At 39.8% G+C, this 26,801-nt stretch overlaps 1 protein-coding gene across 1 annotated transcript; it reads left to right on the forward strand.

Moving 5' to 3' along the window:
* Positions 1-818: 818 nt before the first annotated feature.
* Positions 819-26,439, forward strand: dis3l (DIS3 like exosome 3'-5' exoribonuclease). The gene is made up of 18 exons (XM_044358386.1): positions 819-1,150; positions 1,984-2,137; positions 6,056-6,184; positions 7,324-7,459; positions 13,593-13,760; positions 14,788-14,866; positions 15,032-15,211; positions 16,527-16,696; positions 17,073-17,234; positions 18,885-19,135; positions 19,708-19,800; positions 19,896-20,184; positions 23,128-23,363; positions 23,445-23,599; positions 23,873-24,051; positions 24,147-24,292; positions 24,712-24,883; positions 25,894-26,439. The coding sequence occupies exons 1-18, from the start codon at positions 1,021-1,023 to the stop codon at positions 26,218-26,220; spliced, it is 3,156 nt and encodes a 1,051-aa protein (XP_044214321.1). The 5' UTR covers positions 819-1,020; the 3' UTR covers positions 26,221-26,439.
* The last annotated feature ends 362 nt before the right edge of the window (positions 26,440-26,801 follow it).

The raw sequence follows: 26,801 nt of genomic DNA on the forward strand, positions 1-26,801 counted from the left end.
AACAAAGTTCTGATACACAAATCTGTTTTCAGTTTTTGGACTTTTTCTCTAATCTTTAATTTTTGCTGAAATATTGGATCATTTGAACATTTATTGAAATGAAAGCATGTGAGAAGCTTAGAGGGAAAAATCACTATTTGGTGGAGCTGTTAACAACTCATAGACATGTGAAATGTGACCCCGACTACACACTGCTTTTTGTAAGAACCACTGGTTCCATCTTTAACAATGTGTTGTATTTTAAAAGCTTGTTATATTATCCATTGTGTCAAATCTTCATTTGAAAAGTAACTAAAGCTGTCAAATAAATGTAGTGGAGTAGAAAGTACAATATTTCCCTCTGAAATGTAGTGGAGTGGAAGCATCAAATTGAAATACTCAAGTAAAGTACAAGTACCTCAAAATTGTACTTAAGTACAGTACTTGAGTAAATGTACTTTCCACCACTGGATTTTGAGGTTCGTTAACAGAAACTTGTTGAAAATTCAAACCCAGAACAGGGAAGGTAAACTTTATAACAGCATTTCTTTGAATTGTAATGGAGTATTTTTACATCGTTGTATTGGTACTTAATATTTCTTCCACCGCTGTTAAAATCACTGATTATCATTTAGCTTCTGGTATGTTCAGGTTCACTCGGATAGCACGTTAGAACCGTGTTACTTTAACGGCCCTTTATCAGGAGAACCGGAGATATGGTTTGTTTTTGCTCTTAGATGTAGGTGCTACATAAAAAAACATTCATAGCTAATTTCAAGTTCCGGTCTTTCCCACTTTGTAACAGCGTTCAAAAGTGTTTCTGAACGTCCAACACACATAGAAAACTCTATGGTCCAACAGCGCTTGAACGCAATGAGAGAACCAGTCTATGCGTAATGACGTCATCGACTTGTCAAGGACCCTGCCGTACTTCCCTGAAGTTGACCGTTGCTGTTTACAAGTGTATCTTCCCGCGTTATGATAAAACAGCAGGTTAACAAGAACAGACGGATATTTATGACTCGTTCTTGAGTTTAGAAGATGATTAAGACCGAGAGGATCCTGCACCTGAAGAGCTGCCGGGGCCGGAAGGTGCGTGTGGTGCGGGAACATTATCTGCGGGAGAAGGTCCCCTGCTACAGCTCGCTGTGTCAGGCGGACTGCGTGAACGGTAAACAAAAGCGCTGACACACACACACACACACACATTCATTTACTGTTACAAACACACTCCGCAGCTAAAAACATGTCAATAGGTGTTAAATGTTTACTGACGTGACAGTTTGACTTGAGGCAGCCAGGTTAGCTAACGGCAACTATTCATACCGCTACTTAATATCCTGCTGTTTTTAAAGTGACACCATCTCCTTCTCGACAAGTTTATAATTTGTTCCACAGTTAGCCAAGTGTGGTTACAACCTGGAGTTTAACATTATTAAACTAATAAATCAGAATCAATCCCAATCAGTGCAGACAGACTGTGAAGGCAGTTTATTAAAGATCCCCTCCAGACATGTTTTAAGATGTAAAATACGCTACTTTGAATGATAATTTGTGTCTGATAAGGGTTCCACAAAAAAAAGTTCAATTATCTTTTAAAAATCCTTAAAATTGCATCTCCTCCTTCTCCCTAATTAAGAAAAAAAATCCAAAATCTATAAATATGCAAATATATTTCATTTCAGAAATGTAACTGTTGGACACAATAAAGTCTCCTACTTCACTGTAAAGTCTTTTCTCAGTGTTTGTGCACTGAAGTTTCTTTACTTTTGTCATATATGACAAAGAAAACAGCAAATTTTACTCATTCGAGAAGCTGGGACCAGAAAATATTTGGCGTTTTTTTTAAATCAAAATAGTATAATAATAGGAACTAGACTTATGTTAGTTTTGAAGTGAATAAAACAGTAGTATATCAGCCAAAATGACCATGGAAACACCAGTAATGTAAGAGTGAAAGGCAAAAAATGTCACTTTCACCTCATCTACTAACTTCCCAAACAGATGGGAAGCTGTTGCCGGGAGACCTGATCCACTACGTGGTGCCTGATGTCGGGGTGGTGGTCGACTACCTGGAAATCTTGGAGTTAAGAGAGCTGCAGGGCATCGTCTTCACCCAGACCGCCTGCCAGGGCGTGCAGCACAGCAAAGGACGCAGGTACAATCACACTTAACGGGCTGAACATTCACAACATGATATCTTTTTAATCTAGTTTTGTTCTACGGGAGTCATTTAACCTCACACACGGTTGTAAATTATTGTGGCAAAACTAGGGATGTGCTGGTATCTTTCACACATGCGGTGCATCCCTGAAATGTTCAGGAACATTTCCTGCATGGAGTCATGTGTGTGAATGGGAGCGTAACATTTCAGGGAAAATGCCGGTACGGCTGTGTTGTGAATGAAAGCAGCAACGTTGCAGGAACAAGAACGTAAAGGTGATGAAAGACGCTTTCATGTGGAGCGAGCCAACCAATCACAAGACTTGACGTATTGTGAGTTGGGCGGCGTTTTGGTTCGTCTTTTTTTTAACATGGCAGCCGCGTCATGAACTTCTTTATATTACAGCTAAACAGAACATTAAAATATGTTTCTGAAAACATTTGAGGTGAGAAACAGACAATGCAGTAACAGAATATTGATTCATATTTGATCAGGACTTCTTAGTTTGACAGTTTCTTCTTCTTCTTCTTCTTCTTCTTCTTCTTCTTCTTCTTCTTCTGCTAGACTGTCTCTTTATTCAGGCATTGCCATGGCTTGTGTGAAAAGGTGCAAGACAGAAATGTTCCTGAATGTAGCTGCGTGTGTGAATAGTGTAAATCACTAGCAGTGCCTGAAAGGTTTATTATTTTTCATTATAGCCTGATTTATCAGTACCTCATATATTGCAATAGTGTTTGGGGATCTATTTATCTCTCCCACCTTCATCAGCTTTATGTTTTGCAAAAGTTTTGCAGAATTGCTACATGTAGCAGAAGGGCAGCCGCTCTCTTCAATCAGCTCAAACTCCTAATAATTTTTAACATAAACAAATACCAAACCTGTGTTTTTATCTTTAAAATTTTGCATCAGCCTGCTTCACTTTGCTTTTCCTTGTAAAGCATTTTTCCAGCCTAACATTGATGTACACAACTATAACACAAGACCTCCCAGTGTTCTGTACTGGACTCTGTCAGTTCTCTATCAGGAGGCTCAGCTGTGGAAAAGTTACTCACACACTCATGTATACACACACACACACTCACACAAACACACACACACAAACCGTCATTACATTATTTTATTGATTTTGTGCCAAACTTTATATTTGCTTTTTGACTCTATGGTTGCTTGTTTGCTTATTTTTGTGGATTACGTCACTTTTATATTTGCTTATAATGTGTAATGAGGTGAGATTGTTTCCTAAATCTCACCTGCACAATGTGTTTCTTGTTGCTTTGTTTTACTGTACAAATAAATCAATTAAATGAAAATGAAATGAAGAAAGTTTATCCCAGTAATTTATCAGGAACTATGTGTGAACGAGGCTTCTGTTAAATACATTTAAATGACTTCACACCGTGATCACCTTGGATTTAATCCACTGAGCAGTGGACTCTATAATCAATCACATTAAAAAACAGTTTCAACTGTAATGTGTGATAAATGCAATTTCAGCGTACGTTTGTCAGTCAAACGCAGCTCTCTCTCTCTCTCTCTCTCTCTCTCTCTCTCTCTCTCTCTCTCTCTCTCTCAACCTTATGACTGAATACTCATAAACTAGTGACGCTTCAGCAGCTTGATGACTGATGTTAATGTAGAAAGTCATGGCCGGAGTAGTTAGAGCTCAGCAGAAAGCTCCGTAAGGTTAAACATTGAGTTCACGGTGATCACGGTGATGTTTGGCAGTACTGAAACGAGCATACTGGTGTTCACTTGTTTATTTTTCACCAGCAAATACAATCATTTCAGCTTCAGGTGTAAGGAAGACAACTAGATGGACAACAATTATTTATTCTTTAATCTATGAAAGTTAGAAAATAGTAAATTTCTTTTACAAACTTTACAAAAACGTGAGCTGCAGTGAAGGCACCGAGAGTGGCTCACAGTGATGGAGACCTTTTAATTCCTAAAGCTGCTTTTGAATTAAGTCCGTAATGATTACCTGCGTGTAAAGAGTGGGCAGAGGTCAACCTCATTATATCGCAGCTCTGCTGACGAAGCTAAACCAGTTCTGGCCTGTGACATGAAATATGTCTCCCACACAAACACGCAGGAGTGCTTTTCGACAAACTTGATGAATCCTGTAAATAAAGAGTCCCACATGACCTCTGGTTTCATTCCAATTTGTTGTTTTTTTTTTTTTTTTTGATTTCTGCTTATGCTGCCGTTCGCAGATGTTGCATCATTAATATGATGAGGCTTCACTTTTCTGATGATGTTACGTAGTCGGTGGAGCGTAATGATGCTGCTGCTGCTGCTGTCGCCGTGCTGCGTCAGTAACTGCAGCTTTACATTCACTTCAATACACATTTACATCTTACTACACCTGTCTCATAATATACATAGAGACACACTGCTCAGTGCATCATATACTTATCTTATTAAAAGAATAATCCAACCTGCTGCTCTTCTCCTCCACCATATATAACAGTGATCTATATGCAGGTCAGTGCACGTTTTGCTGCATGTATATATTCTTTCAAAGGATATTTATTCATTCCCATTAAACAAAAAAAAAGGAAGTTATTATTGTCAATGATTTATAGTTATTTTTGTTCTGGGATCACAGACATGTTATCTAGTCTAGTCTTTGGTTGGGATGGAAACTGTCTGCTGCAGTGTAGTTTTATTGACACAACCACTGAGGAGGTAAATAAGCCCCTCAACATCTCATCTTATTAATATGCCATATCTGGTTGTGTCCATTTTTAAAAAGTGTAAAAGTGACACAGTGACAACATAAGTCCAGAAACTCACTGCGCCTGGTGCCACTCACCACCCTGTAAAATCAGAATATGCTGTTTTTTATATTGCAGTGTCTGTACGGATTTAACAAACATGTTAATCAGGGAGTTTTAGAGAAGCTGGTAGGTGGATTTAGTTATTGTTGACCTTTGTCACAGCAGACATTCTGACATGTCAAAGCAGGAAAAGCACAGATGCAGTTAATAACATTAATAAATCATTAAGTTTCACCAGTACAGACACTTTAATGGAACTGAACCACCTTTTTTTCCTGCTATGATAAGTCAAAATTACAACCACCAGGGAGGTAAATGTTCCGAAAAATTCCTTTCAGCACCTCAACATATCATCTGATTAATATGCCATATCTGGTTGTGCCCATTTTTAAAAAGTGTAAAAGTGACACAGTGTAAAATCAGAATATGCTGTTTTTACACTTCAGTTTCTGTATGGATTTAACAAACATGTTAATTAGGGAGTTTTAGAGAAGCTGGTAGGTGGATTTTATTATTGTTGACCTTTGTCACAGCAGACATTTTTCACATGTTAAAGCAGGAAAAGCACTGATGCAGTTAATAACATTAATAAACCATTTAGACTCTGGTTAAGAGTGTGATGGTTCACCAGTATGGACACTTGGTTGATGTGTCCTGCTATGACCAGTCAAAGTCAGGGCTGCAACTAACGATTATTTTCTCGATTAATCGATTAGTTGTTTGGTCTATAAAATGGTGTAAAATGTGGATCACTGTTTCCTAAAAGCCCAAGAAGTCATCCTCAGACGTCTTGTTTTGTCCACAACCCAAAGATAAGCTGGAATCAGAGAATTTGGAAATGTTCTTCTTTAAAAAATGACTCAAAACAATTAGTCAATTATGTAATAGTTGTTTCTTTATGCTAAGCTAAGCTAACTGGTTGCTCGCTGTGGCTTGATAATTACCATATAGACATGAGAGTGGTACCAATCTTCCGCTCTAACTCTGCGAGAATGTGATAAACATGTTTCCTAAAATGTCAAACTATTCCTTTAATGCATCTGTTTACCATTTAATCATCTGTATTTATTGTCTCTGTATGATTTGGATCTTCAGAGTGTCTGAGTGTTGTTTCTGTTGTGTCTCCGAACAGGCAATACAACCGTCTGCGAAACCTGCTGAAAGACCCTCGACACGACTGTGTGCTGTTTGCCAATGAATTTCAAGAGTACGCCTACTGTCCGCGAGAGAAGGGGGAGAGTCAGGAGAAGTGGCAGACCAGGTGAGCGGTCGTTACTACGTTACCAACACCCTCCGTGAAACAGTAGGAACGCCTGATTTAAAGGTGCAATCACAACCAGCAGCTCAGGTTTATAGCAGGGACTAGCATGTGTCATGTATAACCTACAGTTTACAGGGTTTCAGTAGCCAAGTTTCCAGTCAAATGTAGCTAAAATTTGAACCAAATTACCAGAAGTAATGCACGTTTTCATCCGCTACCGTCATGTGAATATTAGGATTTGGTCTGTTGAGATAAACAGCTGGTGATGCTAACTTTCCAGTCATTTGCCAGTAAACCACTGGAGAAGAAGAAGAACCTCATACAGTTAAAACAATGTATAAAATGTAAAAAACATGAATTTTCTGTTTGTTCCAGGTATTCATTTCTCCTCGTCGCTCAGTACTGATTTGGTGTTTTTGTCTCTTTAGTGGACGTTTAAGTTACGTGTTTCATGTACGTCATGATTTATTCATATCATACAAATCTGTTTTGTTTGCACTTTGTTGCATTTTGCTTTTATCTATAAATTTCCACTTCAGCCATGTGTAAAAACGTGATACCGTATTTTCTCTAATAGTGGCCGGTATTCAATCCGATAATGGATCTGATTGACGGGAAGCTTAGACAGGACAGACTGGAAACATTTGATTAGTTATGAAAATTGAAATTTTCAGATCAAATAATCAAGCAGTTGTTTCAATAACACCATCAAATCTGAAAAGATCCAGTCACCAACTTCCTGTCTGAGCAAAACTTTACCTCCAATACATGACGAACAGATAATTACTTCCTGCTCAGCACAGTGATTTTAGTTATAATAAAGTTTAGTCGTGATGCTGTTGCTGCAGTGTGTCGTCTCCAGACTGAAGGGTTGAAAGACAGAAGGCTGCATAAACAAGACAGTAAACAGAGCTGTAAATTATTTATGTCTGTGTTCTTTTATAATGTGAAACCTTCATTTCAACTTACAGATAGTGTTGATTTATGTGTCAGAACAGCTAAATACAAAATATATAAGTTTAGGGCTTTAACAGGCAAGCTGTCCACATAACAAGCCGTCTATGTGCACCTTGTACTTGAAGTTGTGAATTTACTGTGTGTGTGTGTGTGTGTGTGTGTGTGTGTGTGTGTGTGTGTAGGTGTGTGTACTCTGCAGCGGTATGGTACTATAACCACCTGGCAGGTATGATGGATGTAGTGATGATCACAGAGGACCAGGACGCCGTGGCTCAATACAGCTGCCTCAACTCTGGAGTGTACGTCATCTCCGTCCAGGTAACGTGACGCACCTGCGCATGACATCATCATCATCTCCATAGCTACCTGAAGACTCAAGATAGAAACACGTCTGGTTGTCGAGGCTCCGGCAGGCCAACAGCTACGAAGTTAAAGTGTCAGCGTTCAGTGTTTAGTTGATTAACGGATTAGTCGATCAACAGAACAATTATCAGCAACTATTTTGATAATCGATTGATCGTTTTAGTACATTTTCAAGCAAAAATTCACTGGTTCCAGCTTCTCAAACGCTCAGTAAACTGAATATCATTGAGTTATGGACAAAACAAGACATTTCTATTTCTAATAAGAGTAATAATCAATAATAATTAAATAACCTTTTGTCATGAGAGAAGCGTGGCTCGTAGTGATGAACCTACAGAGAATTATCAATGACTCTGCAGCTCCTCTCGGCTTTATAGTGAGTTTCAGCTCATTGTTTATCTGTCCAGCTGCAACTTTACTGTTCTGGTTCACTCTCAGCGCTCTCATAGCGTCGTTTTCAGAGAAAAAGCTCTAAAAAGCCGTTGTACACTACCTGCTCAGCACCAAACGGCAAACAGACACAGTTAGCTGTAGACTAGCTGGTGAACATAGTGGAGCATTTAGCAGCTAAAGAGCCAGATATTTCCCTCAGGAGATGGTGGAGACCAAAAACAGAGCTAAAAGAGAGTGAATATTGGACTTACATTCACCAGGTGGACAGAAACACGACTCCACATGAATGATAATGTTGCTCTGTAACTGCTGGATGTGGAAATAAGCAACTGATTGCTAACAAGTTCAACATATCAACTTAAAAGCTGATGATATGTCAGTGTTGTTTTCTCCCAATTTTCTGACGTTTAATTGAGAAAATAATCAAGAAAACAGTTGGCAAGTGAATTGAAAATAATCATTAGTTGCAGCCTGAGACACTTTAATCAGACACACTATTATTAACTCTCTCTATACTTGTTGGGTTGTCACTGATGTTTGCTGCAACTGTCCTCACCTACTCATAAACAACCTATGAATACATTTATACATACAGTTTCATGCAAAAGTTTGGGCATCGCTTGACAAATAACATGTTTTGGTGATTTTTTTTTTTCAATTGAAAAGATGTAAACAGCCTCTCTAGGATGTGGAACATAAAACACAATCATTTCTGCAGACATTCACCTACAGCAGATTAATCTATAATCAAAATAATCTGTAGTTGCAGCTCTACTATAGAAGCTGTGGCAGTGTAATTGTCCTGCTGCTTTGTTCACAAAGGACAATGAGTCCTACGAGATGAGTTCACCCTCAAACACACTTAAAACTAAAGAATCTGCTCTTTAACTTCTTGTTTTATTTCCAATCTGCTGTGTTGGAGTTCAGAACCAGAACAATAAAAACATGTGTTTCCATAGAAATGCCTGCAGACTGCTGTGTGTGTGTGTTTAAGGTATTACATCACTCAATAATAAACACAGAAACCATCACTGCATTTCATCCATCTACTCTGCTTTTGATGTTTTTTAATCAATATGCTATAAGGATATTTTCTGATATCAGTATAAAGCCTGATATGGCAATTATATACAAAATCACTTAATATGGTAAAAGAAATGAACTCTGTTCCACTGTTATGTATTACATGAGACCAAACTCTTCATATGTGTGAAATATAAAATGTCAAAATCTTTTGAAAACTACCCATCACAGTCTTTAAATTGCTTATTTTGTCCAAACAACATTCAAAAACCCCAAAATATTTGATTTTACTGTCACATCAGACAAAAAAACGCAGCGAATCCTCATGACTGAGAAGCTGGAAATAATTTTTACTGGAAAAAGTACTCAATTCATTGATTATCAAATAGTTGCTAATTAATTTCTGTCGATCAACTGATTGACAAATTAACAAATAGTTTCTATTCTAATTTAAAAAAAATACTTACAACAATAAATAAAGATTTTAAAGGATAATTCTGGTTTATTACAATGTTTATTTTTCGGGTTTGTAGGTTTCAATCAGTTATGTCATCACTGACATCTGAGAACGAGGCAACATCACTAAAACAGTCAGACGTTAATAACAGTCAGTTTGTTTTCTTCAGATGGAATAAAACTGAGTTTAGAGATGAAACTGAATGTCTGTAATAATCAACATTTATTGAAGCCTCTTGGCTTTTAGCTCTGCCTGCACATCTTTTATGATCGAATCTACGTTTCCACTTGTAATAATGTTTTTTTAACCTGACTTTATATTTTTTTATTTTCAATTTAATATCGTGCAAAGAAACAAACAAATCCTTCATTTCATAATAAAACTCGGAGCGCACAACCACAGTAGGTGCAGGAGGTCAAAGTCGAAGCATCAGATTTACAAAGTTCACCTTTATTTTCTCTTCCATAAATAATTTAGACTAACCTGCAGGTTTCAGTCAACTTGATGATCACAGTGTTATTGTTACTGATAAGAATAATGGCCAAAACTACAAAAATGAGATTAAAGTTGCAATAAAGAAGAGTTATCCTTATTTATATTTATTATGTAATCATAGAACAATATGATCGAATCACAGTAACGTTGTAAAGGGTCATTACCAAATTCTTAGGTTTACAAATCAAGAACAAAAGATTATAAAACATCTAAAAACTTGTATGAATAATCTATAATGAATCAGTGTTTTTCTCAGATGGTCTTATTTAATTGTTCACCACTTAAATCATTTTCCTGCAGCAGCGTAGCATCGATTTACTCCGAACATTGAAGTGATTTTTATTAACACCTAATTGTCTTGCATCGCTGTGCTCCAATCATGTCGCTCCATTGAGCTGCTTGACAACTAAATATGCTGTCGGAGTAAAGAAGGAAAAAAGTTGTCGGAACAAGTAAAGTTTTGACAAAGTGGCCACAGTATGACTCAGTCACAGATAGCCTGGTGAAACTGTGTAAAATGATGTAAACAGCTTATTCAGATTTTAAAAAAGCAGTAATTTATTTGTCTTGTCTGTTATTATTATTATTATAATTATTATGGAAATCAGTACACAATAAAGGAAATAAGCGAAAAACAGCTGACGGGTGGATTATAAGAGTTACCACCTGACTATCAAGAGATCTTGGTAGCGAGGTGAAAACAGCAGAGTGGAGTTATTAGCATAAGTAGATTTATAATGTAGCCTAGCAAACAAAGAAAAGGATTCTCTACATGTGTTTTTTTGTGTTTGTTTTAGCTGAGAGCTGATAAAAGGATTGATTAGTAAAAAAGCTCAGTGTGTGAAGTGAGCGTATCACAGTTTACAGGCGGGAGAGACGAGTGATGAACTCGTCACCGCCACAGTAGAGTTGTGAAGTGGGAGGAATTATTTTCGTGCATCCAAGGGTTCATGGCGGTAAATTTTCCTGTTAATTCTCTGCATAGAAAAGGTGACGCCACTGAGAATCAGAGTACTTCAAGTCTGAAACTGTCGGTTGAATCATCAGTGCAAAAGATGAGAAACTATGTTAGAAAATGTCTGGTGTTTTGATAAAGACCTTGGACATAAAAAACTGAGACGTTAACTATGTCTTCCTGCGTTCATTTCAATGAAAAAAAAAAAACCTCATCCATTCACAGAGATCTTATATACAAGCCACTAACAGAGATCTGAAACTGGAGATTTACACTTTGTCAAAACCTGATAAAACATTCAGCAGTTTTAAGTAGTTCACTTTCAGATTCTGGGTCACTTTTATAATCATAATAGTTTATTTATACATTTATACTTATCAAACCAGCAGTTACAAAGTGCTTTACAAGACGGACATAAAGGGAACAAAGGACAGAACAACATACCAAACACACACACATTCCCATGTAGATATCAATTAAAAACAAATATAAATAGATCAATAAAGATTATAAGAAAGCCTTATGATAAAAGTGAGTTTTCAGGCGTGAGGAGAAGACACTGAACTTGCATCTTTGATTATCAGGCAAGTCGTTCGATAACAGTGGCGCCCTGTTTCAGTCCTCGTCCTTGCATTAGGAGCAGCCGGGAGGTTTTTCTGCCTGAGGACCTCAAACAGCCTGCAGGTTGATAAGTAGAGTAACTCAGAGATGTAATCAGGGGGCCACGAAGTGCTTTAAACATAATGAGCAGGAACTGGCAGCCAGTGTAAAGACATTAAAAGAAGAGTAATATGGTCTCTTTTCTTAGTTTTAGTTGAATTCAGCAACTTTGGTGCCTTGATTTGTTCCCAATTCCTACGACAAATTGTTTTGAATTTGCTACCGCTCTGACTGGCCTCATCTCCATAGCAACGTCCCCTAAAGGCTCATGGCTTTCATAGTATTTTAGAGCTATTTAGAGCAGTATTTTAAAACTGGTGGCCGTTACATAAACCTACAGTATCCAAGAAACTGCTGTCTGTCTATGTTTAAGAACACTATAGATGTTATTATGCTATTGAAGCATTTTATCTGTTCAATCGTCTCTGTCCACAGAACCAGCTGTCTGTCACCAGGCTGACTGACAGCAGAACTCGACCCTGAATGTGAAACTGCGTTCTTCAAGTGTGTGATGTAGGGATGAAAGATGTTGAAAAAATATCTACATATTGCGATTATTTTGACTGATATTGCAATTGCGATATTAGAGGGAATGATCATTTTTACATCATTATCCTCATTTTCATTGAAAAAACATTAAAATGATTATGGTGTGATGTTTGCAGGGATCTGTACCAAACAGAGATGTATATTGCGCCTCCTGCCATATGAAAACTGCAGTAGGTAATATTGTGATTTCGATTAAATTTTGATAAATTGTTCGGCCCTAGCGTGGTGCCTGGAGCGCCCCCGTAGCTGAATGATAACTGCGTAAGCCACATAACTGTGACGGGATCTTTGTTGTGTGTCATACCCATCTCTCTCCCCTTGTTTCCTGTCTGTCACTTCACTGTCAACTGTGCAGTAATGGCAAAAAAAAAAAAAATGCCAAAAGAAATAATCTTAAAAAAAAGTATGGTGCCTGTATAACAGAATTGAACATAAGTATCTGCATTATCTTATAACTGCGTCATTATCTAACATCTAAGATAAGACCCTGACCCATGATTCCAGTTATTGTTAGGGTTAGGGGTTAGTGTTAGGGTTAGTGTTATGGTAAGGGTTAGGGTTAGTGTTAGGTTTAGGGGTTAGGTTTAGGGTTAGGGTTAGGGGTTAGTGTTAGGGTTAATGTTATGGTTAGGGTTAGGGGTTAGTGTTAGGGTTAATGTTATGGTTAGGGGTTAGTGTTATGGTTAGGGTTAGGGGTTAGTGTTAGGGTTAATGTTATGGTTAGGGGTTAGTGTTAGGGTTAATGTTATGGTTAGGGGTTAGTGTTAGGGTTAATGTTATGGTTAGGGTTAGGGGTTAGGTTTAGGGTTAGTGTTAGGGTTAATGTTAGTGTTAGGGTTAATGTTATGGTTAGGGGTTAGTGTTAGGGTTACGGTTAGGGGTTAGTGTTAGGGTTAGTGTTAGGGTTAATATTATGGTTAGGGGTTAGTGTTAGGGTTAGGGTTAGGGGTTAGTGTTAGGGTTAGTGTTAGGGTTAATGTTAGTGTTAGGGTTAATGTTATGGTTAGGGGTTAGTGTTAGGGTTAGTGTTAGGGTTAATGTTATGGTTAGGGTTAGGGGTTAGTGTTACTGTTACTGTTAGGGTTAGTGTTAGTGTTAGGGTTAATGTTATGGTTAGGGTTAGGGGTTAGTGTTAGGGTTAATGTTATGGTTAGGGTTAGTGTTAGGGTTAGGGGTTAGTGTTAGGGTTAGGGTTAGTGTTAGTGTTAGGGGTTAGTGTTAGGGTTAGGGGTTAGTGTTAGGGTTAGGGGTTAGGTTTAGGGGTAGTGTTAGGGTTAATGTTATGGTTAGGTTTAGGGTTAGGGGTTAGTGTTAGGGTTAGGGGTTAGTGTTAGGGTTAGGGGTTAGTGTTAGGGTTAGGGGTTAGGTTTAGGGGTAGTGTTAGGGTTAATGTTATGGCTAGGTTTAGGGTTAGGGGTTAGGTTTAGGGTTAGGGGTTAGTGTTAGGGTTAATGTTATGGTTAGGGTTAGGGGTTAGGTTTAGGGTTAGGGGTTAGGGTTAGGTTTAGGTTTATCTGTTCCTGAAATATCACCGTCCATGTGTCGTTATTTTCCAGGATTATCTGCAAAACTTCTGGCAGGAGCTGCAGGCAGCCCATGAGCTGTACAGCTCCATTTCCCAGACGCTACAAGAGAAGGAGAGCGTGAGCACGGAGAAGGAGTTCACTGAACATTTGCCAGCTGAAGTCCTGGAGGCTGGTATCAAGTCTGGACGATACACTCAGGTACAGTTCAGTCCATCTCCATAGTTTGTCTCAAAGGAGTCTTTCCAAAGAAAAGCAGTTAATGATGTTAAAAATGAAATTCTGAATGTGTCTGCTCCTTGTTACAGGCAGCCACCAATATAAAAATCAACTTGCAAAGACCTGAAACTTGCTTGAGTTTGTTAACTGAATATAGTGAACATCATGTCTGCATTTATTTTTGTCAAAGTTAATGTTGTCAGTGTGTTGTAATACAGGACAAAGTGGAGGTGCAAATGGATTTGAAAGGTCTACAGTGCATGACCATACAAAGATATAATAACCTTTAAAAATTAATAAAAGCAGACACAACAAGCACTTGATTACATAAATTAAGCAAGTTTCAAGCTTCTGTGATTAAATTTTCATGCCATACAGAAAGTGTGCAATAGTGTCCAAGCTATATTTTCTTCTCATTCTTTACACAATTTGGCCAATTGTTTCTGTCACTTTTTATATGAGCAACACTGTGAACGCCTCCCAGGAGAGACTCTCTGAAAATGTGCGCTCTTATCACCATATTGAAACGATTATCACGTCTCGCTCCCTCTCTATGACGGCTGGCTTTTTACACCGACTTGTGGCTGTTCAGAAAAGCTATAAACACCTCTGTGTGTTCAAACAAAACATCATACAAACAAATTCTTTTATAGCATAACGTGACTCACAGCCACCTTCCAGTTAAGACCCTGGAAAGGTCCATCCAGTGAGCTCTTCTGTTGAAATATATACTGGCCACTTTATACCACAACATGTCATGTTTACGGATTAAATGGACTCTTGCCAGCCCATCAGACATAAGTATTTTCTGTAGCCATGGCACAAATACATCTTCAGAGTCAAGGAGATGTTTAAAGAAGGAAGGAATATTTTGAATAGTATCCAGTCACACATGAATACTCCAATCTCTTACAGTTACCAGCTATAAAACATTTGTCTGTCCAGGGTACACAAGTTGTTAATCTTCCAGGAGTCAAAATAAATCATATTTTTCTCTCCTTTTTATTAGGGTACTCTGAATGTCAACAAGTACCGGTCACAGAATGAAGCTTCAGTCAGGCCGGAGGGTTTCACTAACAAGAGCACAGGTGCAAAACTACAGCGACCATCACGACATTTTCTCCCTGATCACGTTGGGGCAGATCCATCCATCGTTCACTGCAAACAGAACTAACATCTCATATCTGGTGTCTGTATTTGTCTCTTCTTATCTTTGTCTCCTCCTGTCTCTGTTCTTCGTCCGTCTGTTGCAGATCTGAGCAGGGAGGTGTTGGTGTACGGTAATAAGAATCGTAACAGGGCTGTGCACGGCGACACGGTCGTGGTGGAGTTGTTGCCGAAGAGTGAGTGGAAAGGGAAGGTAACAGCGCTGACTGAGGGACAGGGGGAGGAGAAGAGTGGAGAGGACAATGACAGTAAACCCATGCCTACAGGTGGGACTGAACTCTTTGCCTTTTTCCTTGTTTTTTTTGTCTGTTAGTTAATAGAATATCTAAAAAAAACGAATTAACAGATTTCACTACAGTTTTGTGGAAAGTTAGGAGATGGGCCAAGAAAGAACCGATTCATTTTAGGTGCAGATGGAGCCACCATGTGGCCAGTTACAAAGCATTATGTTGGGGTTGTGCGGAGTTGTTGACGTGTTTATTTGTGCCTTAGAACGTAACGGCTGTGAAACAATCAGAAAGTTTTATTTTTCTGATTCTCTGCTTTGTTCTCACTACCGCTGCTCCCTCTCTTCATTCCCTCTTTAGCTCCTCTGCTCTCTTTTTCTCTCATCTTTTTAAAATAAGTCAGTAAGGCGACAACAAAGTCAACAAGTAAACAAGGTTCTTCTTCCTGTGGGCATCTTCGGTCTGGTTGCCGGCTTACATGATTGGCTGCTGCAGCGTGACATCGGGTTGCATTTTGGCAAATGTTGATTCTGGTTCAACTTCTTGCCAGACGGCCGCTGCGGTTCTTTGCTGAATGTAATGCAGTCCCCACTCCTGCAGCCTAAACGCACGACCCCATTCAAATGAATGGGAGGACTGCCGGTTTTATCGTATTGCTGGATTTGGTGTGAATCCGGCCGCTTCCTGGACTGTGAGATGGAGAAACAAATCCATCTCTCTGTGCAGGCTATGTCTGTTTACACCTACACAATGTTTACACTATTTTTTTACAATTTTTTGCAAAATGTTTTTTTCCACTGCTCCTGTATGATGATTTAAGGACTACACACTACACTTTCTGATGAGTCCTCCTCTAGATTGATGATTATAAACATACTTGAACTGTGTATGAAGGCATCTTTTAGTGCCAGAATTTATCTGTGAAGGTTGTCTGACAACCAGGTTGACAGTTCCTCTTGTCTGACAAATATAGGGCTGCAACTAACAATGATTTTCATTATCAATTAATCTGACCATTATTTCCTCGATTAATCGATGAATTGTTTTGTCTGTAAAATGTCAGTATATATTTAAACTTGCCCATTATAATTTCCCACAGACCAAGGTGATGTCTTCAAATGTTTTTTTGTTTTTTAACCAACAGTACAAAACCAAAGACCCAGTATACTATCATATACATACACATTTGAGAAGCTGCAGCCAGCAGATACTTGGTATTTTTGCCTTAAAGAAAGTCTAAAACAATGAACTGATGGTCAAAATAGTTGCTGATTAATTTTCTTGCTCTAGACAAATGTTTCATCAGTGCTCTCTAAATGTCTCTATACTGATGTCTGATTATTAAAACTTGCAGGCCGCGTTGTGGGGATCCTGCAGAGGAACTGGAGGGACTACGTGGTAACTTTCCCTCTCAGGGACGGGACTCAGTCCCAGAGCAGGAATTCCCAGCGTATCCTGGCTGTTCCCTGGGACAATCGCATCCCAAAGATCCGCATCAGCACGCAGCAGGCTGAGGCTCTGCAGGTCTGGTTCGCCTTGTTTTGGCTGCTAATTTATTTACTCAGCAAATGACTCACTTAATTATTAAAAAAGAAGAGAATTAGATCATATCATCAACTGTTCTTATAACTAACTTGATTATTTAATCATTTATGTGGACTGTCAAGGTTGAGTCTCTGTCTCAGCCACTTATATCTAACTTAAAATCTGAATATATCTTAAATTATAAATAATGTAAACATAAAAAACAAAAGGGTAAAATACACAAGACTTAAAGTTCCTGTATGTGTCAGAAGAGCAGAACCATCAGCTAAACATACGTGTTAATGAGGTTACGTAAAACCAGCGTCGGCTAATTTAAGCTACCGTCCCCTTCATCTCCCTCGTCCTCTTCACCCAGGACCACAGAGTAGTGGTGCGCATCGACTCATGGGAAAGCACGTCACTCTATCCGAACGGACACAGTGTGCGGGTTCTGGGTCGGGCTGGAGAGCTTGAGACGGAGATCCAGACTATCCTCATAGAGAACAGCATCAACGTGCCTCCGTTCTCAGATGCACAGGTCAGAGAAGAAACTTCTTCCTCTTACTCATTGAATTCGTCATTTATGTACTTTTATGATGTCAGATGTCTGTCAAACATGGTGAAAGGTCCAAAACCAGAATGATGATGACAATGAGATTTTATTTATGCAGCGTTTATTTGGAGAACTCAAAGGATTTTACATAGAATGATTTAAACAAAATAAAAGTAGACTAAGATAACTAAGATGGTAATAAATAAATGGCAATCAGTGGGTAACATTAACTTATTTTAATTCTCCACTTACAATTGTGACGATGTAATCATAACAATGAAAAGACTAATAAAAAGATGTAATGTTAGCATTTACCTTTCTTCCTCCATATCAGCAACAACGTTATCTATTAGGCTAATCGCTAATGGCAGCAAGTACTAGCCAATCAGAGGCAGTGTAGGGCGGGGCTTTGCTGAATGTGGGTGGGGAAAATAAACGCTTTGTTTACGTAGCCTCCGGAGCCGGAGGAAGCTTCCTGAAGCTGACCAATCAGAACAGAGTGGGCTCATCGGGAGGCGGGCCTTAAAGAGACAGGAGCTAAAACTGCCTGTTTCAGACAGAGGCTGAACTGAGGGGCTGCATAAAGGACCAGTAGAAGATAAATAAAGAGTTTTTAACTGGAAATCATGCAAAGATGTTCCAGTAGCCCCAGAGTAATATATATATATAAATATAGACCTCGAAATGTGCATGATACGTCTCCTTTAAAGCTATGTTTAGTGATTTTTTTTATTTAATTTTTGGCCACTTGGAGGCAAACAAATTATGACAACTTCTGACATATTATTGCTTACAAAGTTGTTTTGGTTAAAAACATCAGCAAACAAACTATTTCAGCAGACACACTGTCATGTTTTTGGTCATGTAACAAGTGTTATTTCAATACCATATCATGTTTAGTATTTTGGGTCTCTACCAACTCTTAAAAAGAATATCTGGCTCATTTGTTGCTAAATATTCCACTTTCTTCACCAGCTAATCGCTGAACCATCCAGTGATTTAAATCCAATTTAAAAGGTTTAAATTGAACTATAAGTCACTAGAAACCAATGCAAAGATTCAACATCTTCTTTAGACCTAAAGGATACACACAATGCATTTTGTAATGCATTCAACAACTTTTTGTTAGGAAGAAAACTCTTCAGTGAACCTTTAAACAGAAATAATGTGGAGACACTGCCACCCGGAGGCCATGAACAGGACTGGTTTTTTTTTAAGTGTCACATGAAGAGTCCATGAGAGTTCAAAGGTGTTTTCTCTTCTTTATGAAGGACATTTACATGATGAGGACTCATTCATTGTTGAATAGTTTTCAATGCTCAGCGTGACGTACACAGAATAATAGAATATCTGTTTCCTCTCCAGTGTGTTTATAGTATATGTTCCCTTTTTTCAAGGATTTTCAAGAGTCGCTTTTTCTTTCCACTCAGATTCATATTGCTATTTTTATTTTTTTAAACAATGCCCTCTGGTGAAAGCAGTGTCTCAACACAGCTCACACAATTGTATCTCATTGTCTCCTTTCAGCCCAAAGCACAGGCCAAATAAATTATGCACACATGTCCCGTCGCTTCGGTTCTAGTGATTGCACCGCTGCTTTAGTGACCTTGTGGCGGTGCCGGTTTTTGTTCTCAGCTGAAAGAGATGCCTGTCAACTCTCCTGAGAAGCCGTGGAAGGTGGATGCCGCTCAGGCGACGGAGCGACGGGACCTCAGGAAGAGTCACCTGGTGTTCAGCATCGACCCGAAGGGCTGCGAGGACGTAGACGACACGCTGTCGGTACGCAGCCTCGCCGGAGGGACGCTGCTGGAGCTGGGGGTCCACATCGCTGACGTCACCCACTTCGTCGCTAAGGGCTCACTCACGGACTTGGAGGCACGTTCGAGGTAGGGGAAATTTCTGTCATGTGGCTAAATCATCGCCTCAAAGTAGTTTACGCTCATCCCAGCATGACGTCAAGAAAAAAATAACACCCGCATACTGAATAGATGCTCCCAAAAAGCTGATTTGTTAAGTACAGTGACGGCGTTTCATCAGGTAATATTCAACATGTGACCATAACCCCCTTATGCTGCACCGAGGTTATGTTGTTGTTTTTATATAGTTTTATTTCTCTGTTTGCTCATTCCCTCACGCTTTTATTATTGTATTTCATATTATTGTTCTTTATGTGCACCTGTGAAACACCTTGTATCTATTTGACTTACATTTTATAGTTTTATTTCTGTCACAGAAGCTAATTAAAATGTTAAACCTCTCGCTGTACTGTAAGGCAAATTAATATGGAGAACATTTATTTATGCGTTTTTACTTATTTATTTCACAGGATTATTAATAATTACTGATGAACTGTGAGTGGCCCCCGTCCTTATGAATATAGACAGTGATGGAAATGCCACGGGATCAAAGCCTCATTTTAATTGTCATGTTTCCTTCTCTTTATTATTCTTATCCTAAGAGCTACGACCTACTACCTGGCAGACCGCAGGTACGACATGCTGCCTGCTGTCCTCAGTTCAGACCTCTGCTCTCTGCTGGGAGGAGTCGACAGGTCGGTGGTAACACACGTCTCTGTATTATGTTTTGGGAGGTGTCTAGTTTGTGGACACACTGAAACAAGCCTGCCTCTTTGTGAATCTGTACCAGGTATGCGATGAGCGTGCTGTGGGAGCTCGACGCACAGACCCTCGCTGTCAACAAGGTGTGGTACGGTCGCACGCTCATCCGCTCCTCCTACCAGCTGCACTATGAGCTGGCTCAGGCCCTGCTCAACGGAGAGCAGGCTGAGGTACCGGAGCTGGCCCGGCTCGGGTCTGAGGAGAAAGACGCTAAGCTAGCTGAGCTCACCCAGGCTCTGGAGAGGCTGACGCACGTAGCCAGACACCTCCGAGCGCACAGGGACAGAGGGGGCGCGCTGGAACTGGAAGGGGTGGAGGTACGAGGGGTTTCCCTTGATTTTTGTTATTTTTACACTGTTGTAATGTCAGATGTCTTTGTTAAAAATGGTCAAAAAGTGCTCCTTGCAATACAGAAGTCAGGGCTTTAGCCTGCTCTGAACGCTCCGTATGTGAAGTTGCTGTTTGCACATGCTCACAAACAGCCGTCTGTTCCGCAGTCGTTGTTGCTAAGGTTGTTGCTAAGGTTGTTCCATGTGTTGCTTGCGTTGTCCACTCGCATATTTCGGATCAGATTCGGGCTCAAACATGTACAAATGGATTTGAGAAGTTTCCATTTGGAGTAAAGAAGGAGAAAAAGAAGTGAAATCCTGCTACTATAGTTTGTTTACGTAGCGTCCGGAGCCAGAGGAAGCTTCCTGAAGCCGACCAATCAGAACAGGAGGCGGGTCTTAAAGAGACAGGAGCTAAAACGGCCTGTTTCAGACAGAGGCTGAACTGAGGGGCTGCATAAAGGACCAGTAGAAGATAAATAAGGAGTTTTTTATACCTCTTGGGAAGGCCTGGAGGGAATTTCATTACATATGGCACAAACGGGCAAAGGTCAAAGATCACTGTGACCTCACAAAACACATTTTTCATACGTTAATTATAACAAAGTTTCACACAAATGTCTAACAGGATAAAATGAAGTGATGACATTTTATTATCCAAAAGGTCAAAGGTCAACTTCACTGTGACATCATAATGTTCTGTGGCCGTTATTCAACACATAACTCAGGAACAGACAGAGATACTGTGACCAGATTTCACATTTGGTCAGATAATGAATTGTTGACACTAATCTCGGGAGCCAACCTTGAAACTGTGGTGATTTTATTAAATTCCTTTCAAAGTCTTCACTACAGATATTATATGAGTCTGGACACACATGGATGTAAACTGTAAGTCTGTAACTGGTATTTCTAGTTTAAATATAAATCATGCAAAGATGTTCCTGTTGAGCCACAGAATAAAAATACAGAGCTGGAAATGTGCAAACGTCCCCTTTAAGTGGTTAAAGATTTTCAATAATATATAATTGAATACATAATACCTATACATATACAAATAATTATAATACATAACTGCCTTCTTCCTCCGTCCTGTTATATGTTGTTCATCTTGTTTCCAGATGTAGCGGTAAGTTAGTGGGTAACTCTACCTGCCGGGATGTTTTGCTGACTGTAAAGTTTTGTGTGGAGGAATAATGGTCTGAAGCTGTTTTTAATGGTTCAGGTTTGGGCCTTTAGTTTCAGAGCAAACAGTCATATTTCAGATAACAGAGTACTTGTAATTTTGTGTTAACAGTTTGTGTTTCCTGTTTGGATGTGACGCTGCTACTGTGCAGAAAACCAGAGTGGAGTAATTTAAAACGTGACACCCAGACCGAAGGCAGAAAGGTTTTAATCTTACACAAGATCAGAAAGTAATTTAGGTTGTAATATAATCACTGAGACTGTGTGAATACGGAGCGCTCCGCTGCAAACCCGCTGACAGTTTTCATATTAGAGTCGTGTGTTTCATTTATTCGTTGGTCATTTATCAAAAACCTGATATGAATTCTCCCTGCTGCTCATCTTCTAAACTGTATTTTACCTTATTTAGATACAGTGTTATATATTGTGTTGTACTACAGTAGATGTCAAAAAAATAACCCATTATTTATTTACCTTACTGGAATAAAAGCATCTTTATTACATTGTTGTTGTAGCTGTGAAAACACTTCCTGTGCTAGTGAGAGTCGATACTGAGAGTTTTAAAATGTATTTTATGAAGACTTTACACAAGATTAACGACACGGCCTGCACTAATCCTGAGTAAAAATCCATAGTCTTAACCGATAAGGCTGCAGTTATTCTATATGTTTTTCTAATTGTCAGGAAATCCAATGAAAAGTCCGAAACCAACAATGTGTTAATTATAATTAAATATTAATAATCTTTGACTTCCTGCTGTTTCTGTGGCTCTCGACCCAACGTCCATCGACCGAAGGGAATCACTGAAGTCATTCTCACATCTATAAAATGTGGCGTGTTGCAGAAAACAGTGAATATATCAGGGACTTTTCTTTGTTTGTTCCACTGTGGGATTTTTTAGGGCGCTATTAAGTGTTTAAACTGTGTGTGTGTGTGTGTGTGTGTGTACTTTCAAAAATAATGCCATGAATCGTTTTATTTATAACGTACATACAAAGTTCAGTAAACAGAAGAAACTTAAACCTAAGAAGATATTTCTTTATGACTCTGGTTGGATGTTCGGGCTCGTTGTCCTGCTGCAGAATACATTTATGACCAATCAGACATATCTCTAATGATAATGCATCACAGATGAGAATCTAAACATCTAAAGTACCTAAAACTTTTGGATATTACCTACAAATTAACACAGAATTCAGACACTCAGATGAAATGGCAGTGGGTAAATATAGTCTGTATGTTTTAAGGTCTTTTTGACGGAAAGATTAGATGGTAAATTTGATGAAAAGAAGGCAAGTTTATTTGTATAGCATATTTCAACAACAAGGCAACTCAAAACAGATTATAAAAGCAACACAAGTGAAAATACATATAAAAACAAGTAAAAAGTGTTAAATTTGGAAATAAAAAGAAGCTAAAAGGGAATAAGACAGATGAAACAAGAGAATAAAAGTTAATTTGTAAAAGTCTTATCCAAAGAAGAAAAATATGTGGATGTTTTGATCTTTTTTCAATAGTTTTCGACAACAACAGAGCTGATAATAATAGATAATAAGATGTATCAAGGTTTGGACACACAGATGATAAAAATGAGCAGACGTATCCTTTAATATCTGCATTAAGAGCTGTTGTGAAGATTAAAGAATTTTGTTTCTTACAACATAAAAGTTCTCTGATCACAGAGCGTTCTTTCTGTCTTTTCACGTCACATGTTTGACTCCCATCGATGTCGCCGTCCCTCCTCAGGTTCGAGCCCAGCTGGACAAGGAGAAGAACATCACAGCCCTGGTCCCCCGTCAGCCCCTGGAGGTCCACGAGACGGTGGCCGAGTGCATGATCTACGCCAACCACTGGGTGGCGCGCAAGATCCAGGAGGCCTTTCCTCATCAGGCTCTGCTGCGGCTCCACCCACAGCCACGGGTGGAGTTCTTCGGCCAGCTGGTGGAGAGCGCCAACGCCAGAGGCTTCACCATTGATACCAGGTGACTGATAGCTTCATTTATTGCACACACACAGGTGGTGAACATATGACTTAGACTGATTGATTAATTGTCTTCCTCCAGTTCCAACAAGGCTTTAGCAGAGTCTCTGGATGCGGCCGTGGACCCGCAGGACCCGCAGGTGAACAGGATGCTGAGGATGATGGCCACCAACGCCATGTCTCAGGCTCTGTACTTCTCCACCGGCGCTCTGCCCCAAGAGATGTTCTACCATTACGGTACGCGAGACGTTCCCCAAACATCAGCTGTTTTATATTGTATTATTCAGTGGAACCTTTCCAGATTTTCAATGCAAAAAAAAAGGATCTTAATTTGTTAAACTGTCATATTTAGAAGCATATGAAACTATCTCATCTCTATGATTTGATTTAATTATTTTAAAATATAATAAGAGTAAAAAATAAGACTATTAATGGTTTTAAATCTGTGCTGTTTTCCTGGTGAATATGTGGAAAAGTGTGTTATTTGTAGGTTGTTTTTCTGTCTTTCAGGTTTGGCTCTGGACTTTTACACACACTTCACGTCTCCCATCCGTCGCTACGCCGACATCGTGGTCCACCGCCTCCTCACGGCGGCCATCGCCATGGACAAAGGGTCGAGCTCCAGCGAAGCGTTAGACAGTAACAGAGAACTGGAAGAAATTTCTCACCACATCAACAGCAGGAACAGGGTCGGTTCTGTACATCTTCAGCACCTGAAGCCAGAACTGTTGTCATGGATGCATAGTGTCTCCTGACCTCTGACCTCCTTGTATCATCTCTCCAGGCAGCCCAGCGCGCCCAGAATTTGTCGGTGCAGTTGTTTCAGTGTCTGTACTTCAAAGACAGAGACCCTCAGACAGACCAGTGCTGCGTGGCCGACGCTCTGATCTACTCCATCCGTGACGACGGCGTGTTGGTGTTTGTCGCACAGTAAGAAACTCTTGACAGATAAAAGTTGTTCACTTTTGGTTGTGGAAGATAAAGCTGGTGATGATTCTGTATTTTTCTTGTCAAATCCAATGAAAAGACCAAAACTAACAATACTTTCTGACTTCCCTTCCTTCCCTGTCTGTTTCGCTCAACACCAAGACAAATGGTTCATACTGAAGCTCACAAATATGTAGTTTCATTTTCAAAAAACTCTCAGTAATCTCCTGAAACAGCTGATTTTGTAGCAAACATTTCTCAAACAGGAGGAAACAGTGCATTCGTTGGGGACTATTTTCAGCGGCGGATGTATAAAGTTAAATGGCCCCTGCAACAGATCGTCGTGTGACAGTATTGCGTTGTTTTCAGACGGTCCTGGTGGTTTGTTGAGTATCTAATGGCTACACCGGTGCTCTCCTCAGGTACGGTGTGAAGGGGCCGGTGTACATGAAGAATCGAGAGGGTCAGGTTGTGGCTGCCGGAGAGGACGGCAGCTGCGAGTGGCAGAGCGGCTCCGTGCGACGATATTCGGACCACATCACCACCACCTCCGGCTGCGGCACCTCCACCTTCAGACTGTTCGACCACATCACTGTGAGTCACAGAGAAGATTTTGACCTGAAACGATATGTTGATGAACACAAATGTTTAAAATGTCTAAAAACAACTAGACCTATGTTATATATGTTGTTGAGTTGTGTACTTACATTATCCCAAATGTTTCCAACAATGTTCAAACTCAGAGAAATCTGTCATTTAATCAAAGTAACGGTCCGTTTCATTTGGTCGCCTGTCGATGGCGTCATACCTCCTCTACCAAAGAGTAAACACGTACAAGATGCATACGGCGGCGCTGTGTTTGTCCGCTACAATGGCGTCTACCAAAGAGTAACTTACACACATACAAGATAATACATCAGTGTTGTGGTTGTTCCACACAAACTGTTATAAATTGACTTTTATTCAGTTTTAAGCCACATTTTCATGATAAATTTAGGTGGTTTTTAACTATATCTTTTAGCCAGAAGAAGGATTTTAGTCATTGGACGTCTGGATCTTAAGTTATCAGAGAAATAAACTGAACAAGTGTTGGCAGCAGCTCAGCTAACAGCCCGTACTGGACGTCCGGTGGTCACCGAACATCGTCGGAGAAACACTGATTTTTTTTTAGGTGAAACAGTTTTATTCAGTGTTTTTACCTGTAATCTCCGGGTCCGTTTGTTCTGGAGAGGAGGAGACCTTTGCGGGTAAAAACATCCTGAATAATGAACACTGGAGTAATCCTATCCCGGTGAAGCTGGTTATTTAACAACAAAGACAACAACTCCCATGATCCCTTGCTACTTCACACCATCATCACACTCCGTCTTTTGTTATTGTTTTGATTGAGACGCCTAGCGGCTGAAATTAAATTACATATTGTGCGTTTAAATGTGAAGATTTCCTGTTTTTCTTTGACTTATAGGATAATGAACTAAATATAAGTCGTTTTTGGCCCTGAAATCTTACATCAGGCATTTTTTTTAACTATTTCTGGGATTTTATAGACAAGATGAATAATTGATAATGAAAGTAATAGTGATGACATCTAACGCTCTCCGCAGGTTCGTATTTCCGTCCAGTCGTCACGTTGCCACGCGGACAGCCTGAACCTGGAGGTGATCAGCAACAAGCCCCACCGGAGTGCCGAGCCCCAGCAGCCCCAGCAGCACCAGGGCCGCAGCCAGCTGGTCCAGGAGGTGGTGCGTCAGGCCGAGGAGGCGTCCCAGCAGGCTCAGGAGAAAGCCGCCCGACGACCCAAACTCTCCAGAGAGGAGAGAGAGTTCTCCCAGAGCAAAAGCCCCAACCTGTACTTACTCCTGGAGGAGATCAGAGAGCTGGCCCTGATGGACCCGAGACTCACCGCACAGGTCTGCGCTTCAACGGCGTGAAGCTGCTGCGACACACACAGAAAAGGCTGCTGGGTCTTTAAATATCAGGGACGACTGTTGTGAAGAAATATCAGTAAACAAATCAACCGTTTTAATGCTCATCAGCAGCTGTTTTTAAAATTATGATGGCAGATTTGTATTTATTTATTATATTTACACTTCCTGTCACGTGAAAGGCCTTAACGAGTCTTTGACGACATTAAACGAGACGAGAAATCAGCTGATTCTGTGGACGTTTTCATTAAGTTGGTCTAAAGATAAAGAGCAAAGACTTATAATGTAGTAACAGAGAAGAAGAACTGGTCTCAGTGATTACAGCGTCGTTCACGTTATGAGGAGGTGATGGTCTTCACTGGTGTTAATGGTGAAAATGGTGAACACACTGGGGAGAGACTAAAAGCTCTCGATGGGGCTGCCTACCCAGTATGCGAAGATCCACCCTAACCCAAACCATCTCTCTCCCCAAACCTAAACCTAACCAATCGGCCTCTTGGGTATCTTCATGGGACTGCAAGGCATGCTGGGTAAACCCTTCCCTCCCACACACACACACACACACACACTGAGATATTAAACGTCTT

This window comes from Thunnus albacares, chromosome 1 (assembly GCF_914725855.1).
Source record: "Thunnus albacares chromosome 1, fThuAlb1.1, whole genome shotgun sequence".
Lineage (NCBI taxonomy): Eukaryota > Metazoa > Chordata > Actinopteri > Scombriformes > Scombridae > Thunnus > Thunnus albacares.

Excerpts from the sequence above, each read along its gene's own strand:
- dis3l (XM_044358386.1), top strand. The coding sequence starts at position 1,021 with ATGATTAAGACCGAGAGGATCCTGCACCTGAAGAGCTGCCGGGGCCGG. Across the intron at positions 7,460-13,592 it reads TGTACGTCATCTCCGTCCAG|GATTATCTGCAAAACTTCTG; the intron begins GTAACGTGACGC and ends GTTATTTTCCAG. Across the intron at positions 17,235-18,884 it reads CTCCGTTCTCAGATGCACAG|CTGAAAGAGATGCCTGTCAA; the intron begins GTCAGAGAAGAA and ends TTTTGTTCTCAG.